Source organism: Penicillium citrinum (genome assembly GCF_028827155.1).
Source record: "Penicillium citrinum strain IBT 23319 chromosome Unknown utg000003l:1.0-4596430.0:1.0-4598250.0, whole genome shotgun sequence".
Taxonomy (NCBI): Eukaryota; Fungi; Ascomycota; class Eurotiomycetes; order Eurotiales; family Aspergillaceae; genus Penicillium; species Penicillium citrinum.
In genome coordinates this window covers 4,429,839-4,448,840 of record NW_026622688.1, presented here as the reverse complement: position 1 = coordinate 4,448,840, position 19,002 = coordinate 4,429,839, and the positions used below count along the sequence as shown (strand labels likewise).

General features: G+C 45.5%; 8 protein-coding genes across 8 annotated transcripts; 4 read left to right on the top strand and 4 right to left on the bottom strand.

Annotated features, from left to right (window-relative positions):
* Nucleotides 1-109: 109 nt before the first annotated feature.
* Nucleotides 110-1,987, bottom strand: N7469_004899 (uncharacterized protein; the record flags this gene model as incomplete). Its single annotated transcript, XM_056643819.1, has 4 exons — nucleotides 110-1,163; nucleotides 1,212-1,251; nucleotides 1,308-1,586; nucleotides 1,636-1,987. The coding sequence occupies 4 exons, from the start codon at nucleotides 1,985-1,987 to the stop codon at nucleotides 110-112; spliced, it is 1,725 nt and encodes a 574-aa protein (XP_056503231.1).
* Nucleotides 1,988-2,283: 296 nt separating this feature from the next.
* Nucleotides 2,284-4,119, top strand: N7469_004898 (acyl-CoA carboxylase subunit beta; the record flags this gene model as incomplete). Its single annotated transcript, XM_056643818.1, has 5 exons — nucleotides 2,284-2,467; nucleotides 2,517-2,711; nucleotides 2,769-3,150; nucleotides 3,203-3,453; nucleotides 3,509-4,119. The coding sequence occupies 5 exons, from the start codon at nucleotides 2,284-2,286 to the stop codon at nucleotides 4,117-4,119; spliced, it is 1,623 nt and encodes a 540-aa protein (XP_056503230.1).
* Nucleotides 4,120-4,639: 520 nt separating this feature from the next.
* Nucleotides 4,640-7,098, top strand: N7469_004897 (acetyl/propionyl/methylcrotonyl-CoA carboxylase subunit alpha; the record flags this gene model as incomplete). Its single annotated transcript, XM_056643817.1, has 2 exons — nucleotides 4,640-4,848; nucleotides 4,908-7,098. The coding sequence occupies 2 exons, from the start codon at nucleotides 4,640-4,642 to the stop codon at nucleotides 7,096-7,098; spliced, it is 2,400 nt and encodes a 799-aa protein (XP_056503229.1).
* A 405-nt stretch (nucleotides 7,099-7,503) lies between these two features.
* On the bottom strand, nucleotides 7,504-9,081 carry N7469_004896 (acyl-CoA dehydrogenase family protein; the record flags this gene model as incomplete). Its single annotated transcript, XM_056643816.1, has 6 exons — nucleotides 7,504-7,982; nucleotides 8,035-8,124; nucleotides 8,174-8,398; nucleotides 8,464-8,773; nucleotides 8,843-8,878; nucleotides 8,947-9,081. 6 exons carry the CDS (start codon nucleotides 9,079-9,081, stop codon nucleotides 7,504-7,506), a joined length of 1,275 nt encoding a protein of 424 aa, XP_056503228.1.
* Nucleotides 9,082-9,819: 738 nt separating this feature from the next.
* On the bottom strand, nucleotides 9,820-11,017 carry N7469_004895 (uncharacterized protein; the record flags this gene model as incomplete). The annotated part of the gene is made up of 4 exons (XM_056643815.1): nucleotides 9,820-9,871; nucleotides 9,922-10,159; nucleotides 10,217-10,785; nucleotides 10,854-11,017. 4 exons carry the CDS (start codon nucleotides 11,015-11,017, stop codon nucleotides 9,820-9,822), a joined length of 1,023 nt encoding a protein of 340 aa, XP_056503227.1.
* An 81-nt stretch (nucleotides 11,018-11,098) lies between these two features.
* On the bottom strand, nucleotides 11,099-11,499 carry N7469_004894 (Zn(II)2Cys6 transcription factor; the record flags this gene model as incomplete). Its single annotated transcript, XM_056643814.1, has 2 exons — nucleotides 11,099-11,449; nucleotides 11,497-11,499. 2 exons carry the CDS (start codon nucleotides 11,497-11,499, stop codon nucleotides 11,099-11,101), a joined length of 354 nt encoding a protein of 117 aa, XP_056503226.1.
* Nucleotides 11,500-14,342: 2,843 nt separating this feature from the next.
* On the top strand, nucleotides 14,343-16,005 carry N7469_004893 (flavin monoamine oxidase family protein; the record flags this gene model as incomplete). The annotated part of the gene is made up of 4 exons (XM_056643813.1): nucleotides 14,343-14,517; nucleotides 14,579-14,826; nucleotides 14,885-15,694; nucleotides 15,760-16,005. 4 exons carry the CDS (start codon nucleotides 14,343-14,345, stop codon nucleotides 16,003-16,005), a joined length of 1,479 nt encoding a protein of 492 aa, XP_056503225.1.
* Nucleotides 16,006-16,802: 797 nt separating this feature from the next.
* N7469_004892 (putative choline transport protein) lies at nucleotides 16,803-18,705 on the top strand (the record flags this gene model as incomplete). The annotated part of the gene is made up of 5 exons (XM_056643812.1): nucleotides 16,803-16,833; nucleotides 17,030-17,355; nucleotides 17,412-17,634; nucleotides 17,682-18,024; nucleotides 18,084-18,705. The coding sequence occupies 5 exons, from the start codon at nucleotides 16,803-16,805 to the stop codon at nucleotides 18,703-18,705; spliced, it is 1,545 nt and encodes a 514-aa protein (XP_056503224.1).
* Nucleotides 18,706-19,002: the final 297 nt, after the last annotated feature.

Genomic DNA, 19,002 nt, shown 5'->3' with positions numbered 1-19,002 from the left:
AGGTAGAATCAATGATGTAATATTCCGAGCTCCAGATTCCCTTCTAGATAGTACTGGAGTAATAGAAATAATGGTCTGATAATATAGTTTTCTGGATATCTTGCTAGATCTATAGTCTAGCCCTAATCACCTTACTGCGCACCGCATTATTCCCGATTTCACATAGAACATGCTTCTTGATCTTGCCACTCCCAGTCTTGGGAAAGTCATGACCAATGCCCGCATCGCCGATCCAAAAGGTATGTGCAGGAGCCTTATGACGACCAAGAAGCTGCCCAACCCATGTCTTGAGCTCCTCTTCACCTGGTCGTGGAACACCCTCCGCTGCCTTCAAGAAACAGCCAACCACTTCACCATATCTTTCATCTTTGATAGCGACAGCACTGGCTTCGTTGATTGCATGATGCTGCATGAGTCTCTCCTCTATCTCGCGAGGAAAGATATTTTCACCACCGCGTATAATCATGTCCTTAATTCTGCCCGTAATATGAGCATACCCATCATCGTCAAGCATAGCCTCGTCACCTGTATGCATCCAAAGAATTCCATCTTCGTCTTCCCTCATGACTTCTCTGGTCTTTTCTTCGTTTCGCCAATATCCCTTCTGTAAAGCGAATCCGCTCGTGCAAAGCTCGCCCCTCTCACCCCTTCGCAGAAGCTTACCATTCTTGTCAATCACCTTTGCGGAAACATGCGGAAAGACTCTCCCAACTGTCGTCGTTGCTTTAAGCCCCGGGTCGCTTAAAGCCGTAATGAATGTAACAGGACTAGTCTCCGTCATACCGTAGGCAATGAGCATTTTCTCAACTCCCATCGTCTGGCGCAATTTATCCATTAAGTCCTTGGACACCAAAGATCCGGATGCAAGCCCGGTGCGAAGACGTCGTGGTCGTTGCTCAGTTTTCTCCATGACCTCGAGTTCAGCAACATACATTGTTGGAACACCTAGGAGTACGGTTGCGTCCTCCGCGATTATTGCATCCACTACCTTTCTAACGTCAAAGAAGTCCGATGGGAACACAATCGAGCTACCGTATGTATAGGAAGCAAGGAAGCCCAGCACAAGACCAAAGCAATGGAAAAGAGGTGGTGGGCAGCAGATGACATCTTCAGGGGTCAGCTGCATTGCACCGCCCACGAAGCGAGCGTTATTTATGAGATTGCTTGAGAGGTAAGTAAATTTCATGACTCCTAGCAATAATAGGACTCACATGTGTGTCAACATAGCTGCTTTGGGAGACCCGGTGGTTCCTAAGAAAATTAATAAGAAAAGGGAATTCAAGATAATTTGAGGACACCACTCTTACCAGATGTGAACTGTAGATTGAGAACATCTTCAGGTCGTATTGCCGATTCTTCACGCTCAATAGCAGATTTGTCAATTGAAGTAGGATGACTGGTGGAGACGAAGGTATTGTATGGTTGTGTCTCTACCCCACGGTCACCACTTTTGCAACTCCCAATGCTGATTATACGGCGTAGATCGGGCATCTCTGGATTCCTTTTGTTCGATCCTTTCAACATATCCATATGGGATGAAAGACTTCGAGAGCCAATCGCGGACGCAAGGAAAACGAGCTTGCAAGCTGTATTAAAGTCAGCATAAGAAAACGTGTTCGGCCAGAGAAATCATACAGCTCTTTTGAACCGCATTCTTGAGCTCTTCGGGGGTATATGTATTGTTTAATACAACAACTGGGCACCCAATTCGACCACCACCGAGAAATACTTCGATGTATTGATGGCAATTTCCCGCCATTATTCCAATGCAATCGCCATTACGGAGGCCCATTTCCAGCATTGCTTTGCCGAGAATTTTCGATCGATCGGCCAATTGGCGATATGAAAACCTCACAGATTGCCATGGGAATATCGCAGCTATACGATCCCCATAGATATCAGCTTGTTCATCAATTAACGACCCCAAAGTCTTGAACCATAAAGGTGGTTCTTTGGGCCCATGGACCAAGGCTGGTGCGGGTGTCATAGTTCAAATGGATTTCCAGGCAATGGATATGGAATGTAGACTGAAGAGATGCTTAACAAAATAAAGCGCCTTTTATCATTGGACAATATTAGAAACTATTCAATTGATTATTTAGAATTGGTCATTCTTTCCTCGTTCCGTGAAGCGCAATCCCGGCGTCGGGCTTCGGTCCGAGCCCCTCAACCAGCACTACATCATTTCCTTCATCTTGCCAAAAGCCCATGTCATGTCCAGATTTTGATTCATATGGCCCTTTAGAAACACTTCTGAGATTTATCCAATCCGATATATTCATCATGGCGAGCGAGTCATCGTACCCTATTATCAACACTAATGTGGACCTTCGGGGAGAGCAATTCCTGGCGAATAGAGCAAGTTGGGATCCGATCCTTGATAAGTTCGAAGATGCACTTCAGAAAGTTGCCGTCGAAGGGAATGAAAGTTCTCTTCGTCGACATCAAAGCCGTGGACAACTTTTACGTAAGTTCAAATTGCATCGAAATGACTCTGTTTACTGCTGACCATAAAGCCCGCGACCGAATCTCCCTTTTGCTAGATCAAGACTCACCATTCTTGGAGGTTTGTGCATTTGCTGGGTACGAAAATGAAGATTCTACACCCGGTGCAAATATAATTGCTGGGATTGGGAATGTGTGTGGGAAACCATGTTTTCTGCTATCCCATGTGCCTACTTCTCAAGGTGGAGCATGGAATGTCATGACAGGTACGACAATACTCCCAAGTACCAAGAAAAGGAAACTTGAAGTTGACACTTAATTAGTTCTGAAGGTCAATCGCTGTCTGGAAATCTCGATGGAGAACGATCTTCCTCTCATTTCCCTGGTCCAATCTGCTGGCGTGTTCTTACCACAACAGCGTAACGTCTTCCATAAAGGCGGCCAACTTTTTCACGACCTTGCGCAGAGATCCGCAAAGGGACAGCCATCTTGTGCTATCGTGTTTGGATCATCGACTGCAGGTGGCGCATATCACCCGGCCTTGTCTGACTATACGATATTCGTGGAGAACCAAGGGCAAGCTTTCCTCGGTGGTCCCCCCTTGGTAAAAATGGCTACTGGGGAGGTGATCGAGGCCGAGGAGTTAGGAGGAGCTAAAGTACATGCTACAATGACAGGTCTCGCTGATCAGATTGCGGTCGACGAGTGAGTTTCTTCTATCTCTACTATGGGTATTTTGCTTACATGAGAGCACCAGATTCGACGCTATTCAGAAGACTCGGGAATGGGTTGCATCTCTTCAAATGCGCGCTCGACCAACTCCTGGGCTAATACAAGCCACTGCACCGCGTTACCCAGCTGAAGATCTCCTATCCCTCGTTAATCCTGATATCCGCAAACCATTCGACATGAGGGAAGTTTTGCTTCGCCTTGTTGATGATTCGCGTCTTTCAACATTCAAGCCAAAATATGGACCGAATGTCATTACGGCTTGGGCTCATATTATGGGTATTATAAGACCACCAACATCTGTCAAAGCATGACGTGCTGATTATGACATTAGGGTACCCCGTTGGTATTGTCGCAAACCAAATCTCGGTAATAAACCCGAATGAGGCCGCAAAGGCTGCGACATTCATCCGAACATGCAATCAACAAAATATTTCTATCATCTTCCTTCACAACGTCACAGGTTTTATGGTTGGAGCAAAAGCAGAGCATGCAGGTATCATAAAGATGGGCGCCCAGCTGGTATCTGCTGTCAGCTGTTCAAAGGTTCCCCATATATCTATAATATTGGGGGCCTCATACGGAGCCGGAAACTATGCTATGTGCGGAAGAGCATATAAGCCAAGGTTCCTTTTCACTTGGCCAACTGGGAAATGTAGCGTCATGGGTCCCGATCAGCTTGCTGGTGTCATGGAGACTGTGCAAACGAAAAGTGCTCAATCGAAGGGTAAAGACATTTCAACTGAAAAGCTGCAAAAACAGGTACAGGAATTCAAGACTACGGCACAGAAGGATGCGGAATGTTATTCGACTAGCTCGTCGCTGATTGATGATGGTATCATTGACCCTCGTGATACTCGGGACGTGCTTGGAATGTGCTTGGAAGTGGTCTCTCTCCAGAGTGTCAATGGGGCAGAGGCGCACAAGGGGCTAGCAAGGATTTAAACTGATGGGATACTAAGGCCTCGATATTTCAATGAATACAAATTGTGATTCTTTAGGTTACTCTTCTACTGGTATTCACAGCCACGGAGCTCTTTGTAGGTAAAAATAAGACATATACTTTGAAATCAATAGCATCGAGAATCCCAATAAGTCTCAGGCATTGCTAACACAAATTGATGAAGACCGAGTAGTGAACAAGCAACTGTATCTCGAGCCCTAATTACTAAACATTCCACTTGTTCAATTGGTATTTTCCTACGGACCGATGCTCCACTCGCTGCTGCGAACCCGCCCGGACCGAAGAGGGCGAAGTTAAGACGATCAGCCAATCACGTCGAGAAAAGAGTACGGTCCGTTGCATTTACTTCATTTGGCGGTCCGAGGTGATCTTGTACGTGAATATTGGTATGATGACCGTGCCTGGTAGGCGAAGACCATTATTATGCGCTCTGGAACCCTCGTTTCGAGTCTTTGCGGGATCGAGGGAGGAAACTATAACGCCCATTCGAATCACTATATGATGCCTGGAATTACAAGCACAAATATCTTCGCAGATGGGAATGCATCCCCATTTTGCCGGCCGCTTTATGTAGCGCAGCCTCCTCTGAGGGATGATGGCCGTCCTGTCATTAGGAAAGTCCTCATCGCCAACCGGGGCGAGATCGCGTGCCGAATAATCAAGACCTGTCGGAAGTTGCATATGAAGAGCATCGCTGTATATGCCGACGAGTAAGTGTGATTGAAAATCTAAAATTAGAGATGAAATCAGAGCTAATCTCAATTTAAAGGGATGCATATTCACGGCACGTCACAGATGCCGACGAGGCTATCAATATTGGAAGCATTGATAGAAGCAAAGTGAATCCTTTTCTGGATATGAATTTGCTTGTCCAGACTGCAGTTTCAGCAGGTGCACAGGCTGTTCACCCTGGATATGGATATCTCAGTGAGAATGCCGACTTTGCAAATCGTGTTCGTGAGGCCGGTCTTATATTCATCGGACCTTCTGCAAGTGCAATGTCGTCCTTGGGCGACAAGAGAGCATCAAAGGTGTTTCTATGTGAGCATGCACCGGAGGTTCCATTGATTCCTGGGTTTTCGGGATCCAGCCAAGATGTAGAAGCCCTTGGAGTAGCAGCGGAGGAGATTGGGTTCCCTATAATGGTCAAAGCTTCTGCTGGAGGAGGTGGCAAGGGAATGCGTGTTGTCAGAGAACCTGGTCAGTTGAAAGATGAACTTGCACGAGCACAATCGGAGGCAAATCGTTCGTTCGGCTCCAGCGACTGTATTCTGGAAAAGTACATCGAGAATAGCAAGCACGTGGAAATTCAGATCATGGGGGATTCGCATGGCAGAGTCGTGTCATTTTTCGATAGAGACTGTTCAGTGCAAAGACGACATCAAAAGGTCATTGAAGAAACACCTTGTCCATTCCTATCGCAGAAGACTCGACAGGAAATGAGCGATACAGCAGTCCGTATTGCCTCTTTAATTGGCTACGAGAATGCTGGTACAGTTGAGTTCATTTTCGATGTGTCAACGGAAAGATTCTATTTCTTAGAAGTCAATGCACGTTTGCAGGTTGAGCATCCTATTACCGAAGAGGTAACAGGATTTGATCTTGTTTCTTTACAATTTTTCGTGGCAGCTGGTGGAAACCTCAATACAATCCCAGCCTTGGGTGAGATCACTCAAACTGGCGCATCCATTGAGTGTCGTCTGACAGCGGAAAACCCAAAGAACAACTTTTTGCCGGAGCATGGCAAAGTTCATATGTGGCTCCCAGCCGGTAATGATCTATCCTCAGGGAGAGATATTCGCTATGAAACAGCCATTCAGACCGGATCTTCTGTTTCGATCTACTTTGATTCCATGATCGCGAAGCTAGTTGTGTGGGCACCCACACGATCGCTGGCAATAGAGAGAATGCAAAAGGTCCTTGCGAACACTGCTTGTGTTGGAGTTAAAACAAACCAACTCTTTCTGCAGGCTTGCCTGTCAAACAAAGAGTTCCGAAATCCTGCGTATACCACCTCTTTCATACCTAACAACCTTGGGAGCCTTCTACATCCACCCTTTCTCCCAAGGGCAGCTGAAATCGAGCCTATTCTTTCAATTATCTCGAGCCTCACGGTTCGAAGCCTGGCCAAACATGTCCTAAAGGGGACAAAATCGAAGCCTTTCCACAATGTCAGAAGACAATTTCGAAACCAAAGACTTGATCCTGTAAATATTCACTGCGATGTGATTACAATGTTGGATTCGCCATACGTTAACGTTGATAAGAATGTTCAAAGTTCACTGTGCCTTTGGAAAGCTGAAGAACACAAGTCCTCAACGGCACTGGACGAAGCCTTTCTGGTGCCTGTGCCACAAGAGAATCATCTGCAGAGTGATTCAAAGTCTGCTGCTACTGAAGTCTCTATCAAGTACAACAATATAAGCCAAGAGCTTCGCAGTGGAAAATATGAGAACTCATCTCCATACAGAGTTCGAATTGATGAATGGCAACCAGCTGAGGGAAGCACGGCCAATTTTGAATCATGCTTTTCTTCTAAAATCAGCGTGTCAATCAACAGGCAGAAAGTGACTGCATATGTTTGCCTTCCCTCAATTCACCCACATACACTTGCCGGGCAAATTGACCGAAGTCAGCGAGTATTCTGCCATCTGCCAGAAATCGGGACCTACGTTGAATTGAAGCGCGACACACTGCTTTCATTTGCAGGGAGTGTAAGATCTCTTACAAATGCTAAGAATGAACCGGAACAAAAGACAGTGACTGCTCCGATGCCATGTAAAGTTCTGTCAATCCTGAAGAGTAAGGGAGACTATGTCAATGCTGGAGACTCTGTCATGATTATAGAAAGCATGAAAATGGAAATCAACATAGCTGCCGCATCATCAGGAACGTTTGAGACAAATTGGAAGGAAGGGGATGCAGTTGAAGATGGAAAGGTTCTTTGTTCGGTTATTTAAACATGTAGCTCATCAAATTCTTGGATATCACGCATCGGAAAGATTATGTTCGAGGACCCTGAACTTTCGAAGTAAGTGGTAATATCTCTTCTCCGAGTCTATCAACAGTATATATGGATGGCCAGTTGCAAAAATAACAGTAAATTTTAACAGTAGAGACGCAGTCGCCGTCTGGCAATAATCTAGATTGAAAATCCCCTCGAACCAGAAAATTAGATATTTTGAAGCGAACTCAACTTACAACTTATGAGTGGAGATGAGCGTGAGTGTGGCAACCCTACTATTACTAGGGGTCTCTATTATGATTTTGCGCACATCAAGATAATTTATCTGGTATTTAGTTGGTAAGTGCAATAGGTAGAGTATAAGTTAATCAAGTCAATTGAACACGTATTTACATCACACTCAAAGCTTGCTGTGCTTCTTCATGTGTTTGATTTCTTGATTGACGGCCAGCTCAGACAGAATCTCTTCACTTCCTCCACCCACAACCATAACCCTTACATCGCGACTCACCTGCTCGATTCGCGATCCACGGCCATTCTTCGAGTATCCAAGACCTCCCATTACCTGCTGGGACTCTCTGTTCACCATTTCGAGAGTTCGACCCGCAAGGACCTTGAGATTTGCGAATAAACCTCCCATACCGGCGCCAGAACCGCTGTTCTTAGAGTCATGGTGGATGTATACAAGCTGCTCCATCCATGCGTAGGCAGAATCTAAGCTCCGGGCCATGCTGGAGAATTTTGAGCGAATAACCTGATTTTCAATCAGTTTCTTCCCAAAGGTTTCACGGGCAATAGCATGCTGGTATGCGTCTTCAGCACACACTCGGGCCATGCGAAGCGAGGTGCATGCAAGCCAGAGCCGCTCGTGGTTGAAGTCTATTAATATTAGCGTAAAGCAATGCAGTGTGACTTGATACCAGTAACATACTGTTCATGATCACATGAAATCCCTTGTTTTCTTCGCCAAGGAGATTTCCCACTGGAACTTCGACTTGATCGAATTCAATGTATGTAGATCCTAATAACATATTTAGCCAAATTCAATTATGCACGGTAGCACGACATACCACTAGCATGGACTCCCGAGTTGTGTAGTCTCCTACAGGTGACTCCGGCTACCTTGAGTGGAATAATGAGAGCTGAGATATCCTGGGGACGATCGCCTGTCCGGACAGCAGCTGTGCAATAATCGGCCCACAATCCGTTGGTAATCCACTTCTTTGCACCATTGACGATGTATACATTGCCCTTGCGCTCTGCTGTGGTGGTGATTCCGGCAACATCAGAGCCGGCTAGAGCCAGTTAGCCCAGAAATTCTAGATGAATCTGAGGATTGTTGAGAGGAGGCAAGACATACCATCCGGTTCCGTGACTCCCAAGCAAAATCTAATTTTACCCTGCAACATGTCTGGAAGAAATCGACACTTCTGTTCCTCGTTGCCAAATTGTACTACAGGGGGACCGCCGATAGAATTGCCGCATCCTAATCCCCAGACAACACCAAGATAGCCACATCGAGCTAGCTCATCGATGACAATCAAATCATGGAATCCGTCCCATTCTCGAGGGTTAATATCGCCTGGTAGACGTTGGCCACCTAGATACTCGGATGCCAGCGGGAAAGAGGCAACTGCCGTGTAACCCAGCTCCGCGTGTTTATTTTGGGCCTAAAGTCGTGAATAAATCCTTAGCATTTCTGTATCACGGATCATGCATAGTCCTGAGTGGTATCGAACCTCTGCGGGGATGTAGCCTGCTTTCTCCCAATCTTCCTACTAATTGTTAGAGGTGAGATTCGAAGACGTGTAGAGAATCCATATGGTGAAAGGAGCTCACATACGCAGAATGGGGTTATATTGTTATCGACATATTCCCGAACCTCTCGTTGCAAGCGGCGATGAGATTCTTTGTAGTAAGGACTGCTTTGGCGATTAAGCCAAAGCGGATCAGCGAAAGGGATTCTCGAGACAGTCATTTTGTGGTGTTTCTTCGATTATCAAAGACCACCATACGATTAATGAGGGTTTTATCAGACCACTCATGGCTTCTATTTTACCCTGTATATTGTTCGTGTTGATCCATCACCGGACCGAACTCCGGGGATGCCGGACCGGCCTGCCTGCGCTGTGGGGAAGATCTACAAGGCAGGCCGAGTACGGGGAAAGGTGGTGCCGGATGGGAGAAATGAAAACTTGAGGCTAATTCGAAAGTTCTCTGTGTTTACTCTGCGATTTGTACCAATTCTGATGACTGGCATATCTTTTCCCCACTTGACCGTTCACCGAGTCAGCACTCGAGAGACTTGATAGAAGAAATGATTGCATATCCACCAGTGCGAAAATGTTGCTGGGCAAGTGTGAAAATGTTCTACTGGAACATTTTGACACCAAATATATACCGCGAATAGAGCAAAAGCAATAAATTATCGTTTTCGCTGTTGTGTCTAGCGGCCAATGCCTTGAGAACACTAGCAGGAGACCTGGTCTCTGGTCTCTAGGACTTTGAAATTGAACAATAGTCTAGTTTGTATTCTACAGACCATTGGTTGCTATATAGCACCAACATACCCTGACTACTTGAAGTTGACGACTGCGTGTTGCTAACACTCAAAAAAAAAGTCTCATTTATCTGTCTTGTCCTGGACAGCATATAACAAGAAAACTTTGTCCGCGGCCATTGGGATTTAATCCGAACAATCTATCATCCTCCCGATTTACTTAGACGCAGCCAACTTTTTTGTAGCCATCACCAGGAGCGTTTCCATTCTGTAGGATTGTAAGTAATAGGCTTCTGCAACTTGTAAATGGTACCTTACCTCTCTTTGAAAAGCATCATCAATCCCTGAACGAGAAATCCCTTGGTGATTTGGGGAACAAGGCCCTTGTACAGCCTCAGAAATCCTTCGTTTCGAAATATGAATATGAGGACGTCTGTGAAGCCTTTAAATGGCTTACCACCTTCATGTCCCACTGACTTCGACTGCAAAGTAGTTTTCGCAACTATAAGCGGATGGGTCACAATTGTGGCTATTATTTTCGATAGAGCGCCAAGTACTACTTCAGATCAGAAAAGCGTTTAATAAATAATGAATGGGCCGACTAAAAACTTACAAAATGCATCGAAAGAGCCGAGTTCTTTTCTCACGTTGAGTAAAATGTTCCGTAGCCATTGATATACCCCATAGGTTATCATCGGGTTAACGACGAGGATGAGGTTCACTTTGAGCCCGGTCCACAGCCCAGTCCATCCATCATCACTTCCCACAATTGCTTTAGTGCATGCCCACATTGATCTTCTTCCGGTCACTCTTTTTCCAACCTGCTGTCTCGTAGAAATGGTAGAAATGGGGGTTGTACAGAGTTGGGCCATAGCACCACCTGCAGCACCTAGACCTAATTCTTTCACAATGCTGTTGGAACCGGAAAGGCCGCGAGCCTGAAGGATTTCACGATATATTGTTCTCGCAACGGCGGACCAGTAGAAATATGCGAAATTCATAGAAGCTGTCCCGAGCATGGAACTTTCCAATCCATGGTAAAGCCCCTGCACGCCATCCTCCTGAATGATCTTGAGGACAGTGTTCCAGATATTTTTGGAATTCTGGTCGTTATCCGATCCACATTCGATTGATATGTCCGTTTTGGGGTGCTGGATATGAACCTGGAGTCTAGTTTTGACGCTGTGGATAGATTAGAGCCGTCTCGAGGTTATGTTGATTTGAAGCCGACGAAAGAAACAATGGCATACATATCTAGTGGATAGACAAGGAAGTTTGCAAGAATAGCCGCGCCCGTTCCAGATAGCACGGATTTCCATGGGTCAATATGATTGTTTGGTGCCATTTCGATATTGTACATGCAAACTAGAAAGTGTGAGGCTAGATAGCATCCATTTGTTATTAGAAACGCCATAGCTTTGTTTCTAATTTAGGCATGCTAGATTCCAGGCTGTCGGTCCGACGGTCCGAGGCCAAGGTTCGCCGAGAGCACCATTTAGACCAAGCCATTGGTACCAGGACTGCAGTCCAGGAGATGCTCGACTTCATTTAGTCGCATGGTAGGGGATAGATTATCGAAAATGCCAGCATTACTCGATGATTCTCGAGGCGGAGCACTGAAATTGAAGCCCGCCTGAAGTGCCCATGAATCAGGCGAAGGAAGACCCGACATGCTGGACAGGGGCACAAGAGGCTTTTTGTGAGGATCTGAGCCTAGGATACCATAATCTATCATTGACCACATGATCTCTTCATGATAAGGATCAAGATCTTCTGTCAGACGTGCCGGGTCAAGAAGACCGGAAAACTGATCGGCAATGCTGTGAAAATCATTGAGGCGAATTGCCTACAAAGAGTTAGCCAGGTTAACTTCGACGAGCAAAGATGGCTTACCATATTTGCAGAGTGTGTCCAAAATCTTCCCAGTGTGTTAAGGGAATCGAGGCTCTGTTGAAAATAGCACAGAGCGTCAGACTGACGACGTGATACTTTCTGATGATCGAAATGGCAAGCAAGGGAGTTTATTGATCCAGCAATCGCAATGCAGTATGCATAAAAGGAGGATTCAACCCGACACCCAGCTTGAGTGGCTTCATTCAAAAGATCTAGAAGCTCCCTAGCATGATGAGCTCCATCCTCGAGCGCCCGGGCTGAGAAGCTACTTGGGGCTTTTGCAAATGGTTTCAAGCGTAATCGTACCAAGAACGGATGATTCAGAAGACAATGACAAAGGTGAAATAGAGTATGAGCATAGATTAATTGACTCATCTCACCCGGATGAAGGTCATGGACAATGTCTGGAATTGTCTGATCACCAATCTTGGAATAGGACTCCAAGAGAAGCAAAGCTGATTTGATAGCTGAGAACTCCGACTTGGTATCCCATGGGGGAACTTGAATTGACTCTTTTTTCCCGATGGACATATCGCGTACAGCGGCCAATTATCGAGGCCATCAATATTACCAAGGCGAATGGACTCGGATTCTCAATGATCTTAGCGTTCCAATTCAATAACTCACCCAACGTGTTGGTCTTCTTCCACGTGCCATTCTGGAAGATGTTCTCGTCGCAAGGAAGCTGTACTGAGCAATCATCATCTTGCATAACAATCGGACGGCCTTGGCCGCAGGAAATCAGTTTGTCTATAAGGTAAGCAGACCAAAAGGTCCGGCGTCGCTCTTCTTGTTCCAAATGAGATAGATAAACGCTGGGCTCCATCATCAAGCGCAAGTCTTGCGAAATCCGCGCAGTAAGACCAATTTTCAGCCATCCAGAGCTTACACGCCCAGCTATGATCAAGAATATTAGTTTCGCTTTATTCGAGAATCATAGAAGTTTCTCACCTGTATAGTCAACAACCGCGAGCAGGTTGACTGTTTGCACAACATGTAAATTCAGCTTTTCTTCTACTGCCATATGCTCCGTGAGTACTGATAGCCATGACTCCCTCGCGTATTCGAAAGAAGCTTGGGGGTTTCCCGCGAAATATTCATGATCGGAGAACTTCACTGCGCAGGATAGGATGGCTAGAACCAAGCAGCGAGGCAAATCACCACTCGCAAGTCTTTGTCGAAACGACGCCTCATGGAAAAAAGAATAAGGTTGGTTATGGCAACGTGAAAAATATGTATCGATGACGGAGCGAAGGACTGGGAATGGTGGATATGATCTAGAGACAATGGGAATGACATTGTCAGTCGCGGTAGGGTTGTATCAGCCGCCTTATTCGACGAAAGAAAATGGCATACGAATAGTTGATTGAATGTTCGGGCGTTGTTTGCCAATTCGAGTCCCTGATTGGTGGCAGACTATTTTCTTCGCTATTTGGCGCGTTCAAAGAAATATCCCTAAAGTTCGATATGTCAACCTAACACGGTTCAAATTCCTTTTCGTGGAGGAGAAACACACTCGCTTCTTCTCGTCGACTGCTCTGTAAGCTCTGCGAGTCGGGACTCAATGGTGCTGATCCTATAAAGAAGCTCTGACTATGGTTCTTTTCAGCTTCAATCCAGCACAGACAGGATCAAGGTAATATACATTGTTGGACTCTTGAACATTGGTTGTTACTGGCATTGACAGTGTTGGCTCCGCCAAAATGGTCGCCGCATAAGGCTCATAGAGACATGACAGTCGACTTCGGCGACAATGGAAACAAACAGGGCGTTCTCCAGAGCATTTGGTCTTTTTGCGCCTGCATTTTCACGTCACACAAACAAACGTTAGTCCGAGCGTTCGGCAATGCTACCGATAAGCCCTTTGAGTGGCGGGTAGTTTACCTGCAGTTCGCACAAGCTTGTCTGATGCGTTTGATACCTTGACTCGATTCAACCGACATCTCTAGAGCGGAAATAATTCCTCACACTTCAAGTGTGTTGTAAATTGATTAAGAGTGAAGATGAGGGAAAGATGAAATGCGGGGAAAGTGACGGAGCGACGTTTGACCGGCGGAACAGTCGAAGATGGTTTTTACCCCGGAAACCTTTTTTACCCCGGAATATCTTTTGGGTCCGTCACATGCTAATTCCGGGAGTATGTAAATGCTCTATGCTTCTCTAAACAGGGCGCAGTGTGACTAAACGATCAATCTCATCGCCAATTTGCCTCATGATTGCGGGGTGGGGGGTAAAGTGCACAGCATCTACTACCGAACTGGACTGATATGGACTGGATGCTAGCTAAATCCCACTTTCAAAGGCCCCTCATGTCTTGGATGCTACCAATTATAGTCAGAATTGTGGACCAATCAGCTTACTGGTATTTGTTTGAAGGTTACAACTACCACGACTGGATTAAATCTCACATTTACTACCCAAAACGGTAACTTTGGAGTTGGATCCACATCACTCGGATTCAAGGTCGAGATTGGCTACAGGATATCTTCTGCAGACGTTCGGAGCGAAGAATAGTTCCTGGGTCTTGGTCTTATCTTTCATGCTCTCTTTCGAACTACCCTTTTCGTCTGCTTTCTGTAATTCAGATCGGTGATCAAAAGGTGCGGCTGCTCATACTCCTCAAACAATATGGAATGGCCCACCGGTGATTGCATGTCAGTGTCCACAGCTGCCATTGGCACATATAAATATTTCGCTTGATCCGGCTGTCCAAATTTTCCATAAATCTTTACAGGGATAATCCGCATTGAACAGTTGACGCTCTCACGAGCATATAGTCAATTCGACTCCTGAATACTTTCATTTCAACTCCTACGCTGTCTACAACTTGAATATCATTTCCCAAAATGACATCCCGGGACGGATTCCAGTGGACGCCTAGTGATGGTCTAAAACAAGGTGTTCCATCTATCGGTGTAATTTCACCACCAAGGAAAATACAGACAGACAAACCATGGGATGTCATCGTTGTTGGAAGCGGATATTCTGGCCTAACGGCTGCTCGAGATATGTGTGTGGCTGGTATGTTCCATTTTTTGCCTGTACACAAAATACATTTCTAACTCTAAATTCTGCGTGACAGGACTACGCGTCCTTCTGGTGGAAGCGCGGGATCGGATTGGAGGAAGATCCTGGTCATCAAATATCGAAGGGTATCCTTTTGAGATGGGGGGTACTTGGGTTCATTGGCACCAACCTCATGTTTGGCGCGAGATTTCGAGATATCAGATGAGAGGCGAACTTGAATCATCATTTGACTTTTCTCGTGGTGTCAATCACTTCGAGTTACGCACTGACCATGGAGTTACAACAATGAGCCACGAGGAAGAGGTATGTATCCAGTATCTTGAAATATATTCTGGCTTATGGTAACTAACTAGCTGAATAGGATAACCTTCTCGCTACAGCCCTGGAAAAATTTGTCAACGTTGATGGCAACATGTGTCGCACACTTATACCTTTCCCTCACGCTGGATTTCATAACCCCGAGGCACGCAAATATGACCGAATGTCCGTTTTAGACCGCCTAAACGAGATCAGTCAGACTCTGACACCAAATGAACGCGCGTCTGTGGAGAGCTTCATTCTGCTATGCAGTTGCGGGACTCTCGAGACAACAAGTCTCTTTGAATTCTTGCACTGGTGGGCGTTGGGTGGCTATAATTACCAGGGATGCATGGATTGCCTCATCTCATACAAGTTTAAAGGCGGCCAGTCTTCATTTGCCATTAAATTCTTCAACGAAGCGATGTCATCAGGAAACCTATCATATGCGTTCAATAGTCCAGTGAAGTCGATTCACGACGAAGGGGAACAGGTAACACTCACAACGCGCGATGGTCGCATATATACAGCATCGCGTTTGATCTCCACAATCCCACTGAACGTGCTGAGCGATGTTGAATTCAACCCTCCGCTTGATCAAAACCGTGCGCAGGCAACGAAAATCGGCCATGTTAATCAGTGTGTCAAGGTGCATGCTGAGATATCCAACAAAGATATGCGTTCCTGGACTGGGATCACTTATCCGTTCAACAAGCTCACTTATGCCATTGGAGACGGGACCACACCAGCTGGAAACACGCACGTCGTATGCTTTGGAGGCTATTTCAATCATATTCAGCCCGAAGAAGATATCGATGCCACAAAATCAGCCGTTACAAGTATGGCGCCTGGAAAGATGGATATTCAACGTTTGGTAGGTCTACTTCCCAGGTCTGATGGACCTTTTTGAGAAAAGAGCTGAACCGTACAAACTTTCAGGTCTTTCACAATTGGTCGAAGGACCAATTTGCCAAGGGAGCGTGGTTTTTCTCGCCGCCGCGACTACTTTCCGACTCTCTTGACGCTCTGCGTCAACGACATGGAAACATACTGTTTGCCAATTCTGACTGGGCAATTGGTTGGCGTAGCTTTATCGATGGAGCCATTGAAGAAGGGACCAGGGTGGCCTTTACTTTGAAAGAAGAGCTTCGTCCCACTGGCAGCTCCCTCAGATCGCAGTTGTAGGCATTTCGTATGACTGCTCGGATGGATGACTTGAGTTTCCCGAGGATGAATATGCTAGCTGAGGAAGATACTGAATTTATGAAATTTTCAACATAAGAATCTTCTTACCGAGCTACCTATTAGTTAATATGTAACCATGACCAGGTGGTTATAATTACATATCCCATGGGCATGAGCTCCGAAGTTATATTGATGAGTTATCGAGAACGCGAAGTTAATAGTACTGTAAAAATAAATAAAAGGAAGTATTCTGAAATGAAAAAGATACCAATCATTTCCCAATTGTATCGAGAATCATCAACTGTCATCGAAAACGATAGTCCATGACAAAAAGCGGCAAACGGTACCAAAAATGAGACACGAACAGTCCGAGTTCGCACAGCAATGTATCATATGTGGCTTGGCGGAATCAGAACGAAGAATATCTCATCCGCTCATTACCAGCCCTGGAGTGAGCTCAATTAGATGCGATTGATTGGCGAGCAAAGACTCAGAAAAGGCCACTCATATCGTGGCAACGTAATTGCCACAGGAAATATACTTCCCGGATCGTCCATTTTCTCTCTACTATTGCTGTTTTTGGTAATAAATCTTCCCCGCACTTTCTAGTTTACCGTATCATCAAATTGAACTTGGAACGATATGTGCCACTGATAATGATGATACGAAGTAGATACTCATGTGATAACACAGTCATACCTATTTCAATGAAGTGTTCTCCTCACGTAGTGTATCTTCATCATCATTTTCTCTGAATCAGTACTACATTGTGGCTCTTGGGCTGTGAGGAATAAATCATGGAGCAGGACGACATAAAGATTGAAAAGGGTATGTCTAGTTCCTTCGAGAAACATTAAATACTACAATTTTATGTGGCAGGGATCTAACATCAGTATGTCCCACAGCTACGGCCGAGTCCGAAAGACGTGAGCCTTACCTTTTTCTCTTCCACATAACTTTGGCATTGAGACACCTGATCTTGGATATTTTGTTGCAACATGTTCCATATAGCTGACAATTATAGAACATGGACATATGGAAAGTTTGGTCGGGGCTGGTAATATAAGAGGTCTTGATATACAAGCTACGGGGACCCGGAAAATGACCTACTTGGAGACAATATCGGCGAGTTGGGTAATATGTGATAGCTGGGCTGGCGTGGCCGGCACCGTCGCGCTCGCTATTTCCCAAGGTGGCCCAGTGACGCTCATATATGGCCCAATTCTCATGCTTCTACTAGTCGGAGCTTGCACATTCACTCTAGCCGAGCTCGCCAGTGTCTATCCTACTGCCGGAGGACAATACCATTGGACTTCGATAATGGCACCAAAATCTATCAACAGAGGCTTAGTAAGATATCATCTAGCATGTTACGTGAGATACTTCTTTTGACTGATTAACTCCAGAGTTACTGCTGTGGTATGGTGAACATGTTCTCTTGGATCGCCATCTGCACAGGAATTGCCATCATCCCAGCCCAGTGCATAGTCGGGATGATCGTTTTCTATAATCCGAACTATAGCCCCCAGCCTTGGCACTCATTCTTGATCTATCAGGCTATCAACGGTGTCGTTCTATTGTACAACATAACGCTTCTGAAAAGATCTCTCTGGATACATGATGTTTCTTGTAAGTTGGGCATTTAAGTTTAGTAGATTATTCGCTAACACTTCTAGTCTTTGTGACTCTGGCAAGTTTTCTGGCGATTACAATTACCTGCCTTGCAAAATCCTCTCCTAGCTATGAGCCATCTAAAAGCGTTTGGGGTACATTTCTTAATGGTAGTGGTTGGAATTCTGGAGGTGTTGCCTTTCTAACAGGCCTCGTCACCCCTAACTACATGTATGCTGGGATTGACGGAGCACTTCATCTTGCCGAGGAGTGCATAGATGCAGCCATCGTTGTTCCTAGGGCATTGATGAGTACCTTGACGATTGGATTTGTCACTTCATTTGCGTTTATGATCGCCATGTTATACTGCACTAGCGACCTGGATGCAGTGGTTGCATCCAATACAGGGTAAGATTATAGACACTAGAAGCAATCCAGAATCAACTAACATAATTCTTCCCATGCAGCGTCCCAATATATGAGATGTGGCGTCAAGCAACTCAGTCGAGTACAGCCGCTACAATATTTGTTGTACTTTTGTGCTGTGCAGCAACATTTGCCCTAATAGGTGCTCAGCAAACTGCGTCTAGATTGACTTGGTCTTTAGCCCGAGATAGGGCCATCATCGGGAGTCATTGGCTTAGTCAAATGAACAAACAATGTCAAGTCCCAGTGTGGGGGCTCATCTTTAACTTTTCAATCATGTTCATCATTGGTTGCATCTATCTAGGATCCTCATCAGCGTTTAACGCATTTATTGGGACTGGTCTTGTTCTGCAGCATATCTCATACGCAATTCCTGCTGCTTTGCTTCTATACAGAAAACGATCCGAGGATTGGCTGCCTCGAGAACGATCTTTTTGCCTACCGAGACTTGTTGGATTTGCTGTGAATACGACCACGATAGGATTTGCTATTCTGGTTTTGATATTCTATGATTTCCCGACGACAATGCCGGTATCAGGAAGCAACATGAATTATACAGCGGCGGTTTTGGGCGTAATGGCAATTTGTGGGATTGTCAATTGGATGGTATACGCCCACAAGAAGTATTATGGTCCGCGATTACTACAAGAAAATGAGAAGTAGATATGACTCTTGTCTATATAACCTGTTCTAAAACAAAAATTGGCTTAAATCCCGAGGTGTTTGTTGAATAATGGACGTTGTTTATGGGGCATATAGTATAGAAAATGGCTTTCCCGCCTTCGGACCGATAATCCCGGACCCCCGCATAGTGCGGAGATAACCCTGAGATATGCCATCCCATGGCGTGGGATCCCTCCCGTCAAGGATTCTCTGCTTATCACCCCTGTCGATAGCTCTTAAGGAATTCATCTCCTCACGGGGTCATGGTTTGTGTCAATTCTCGTGCTAACGCTAGGC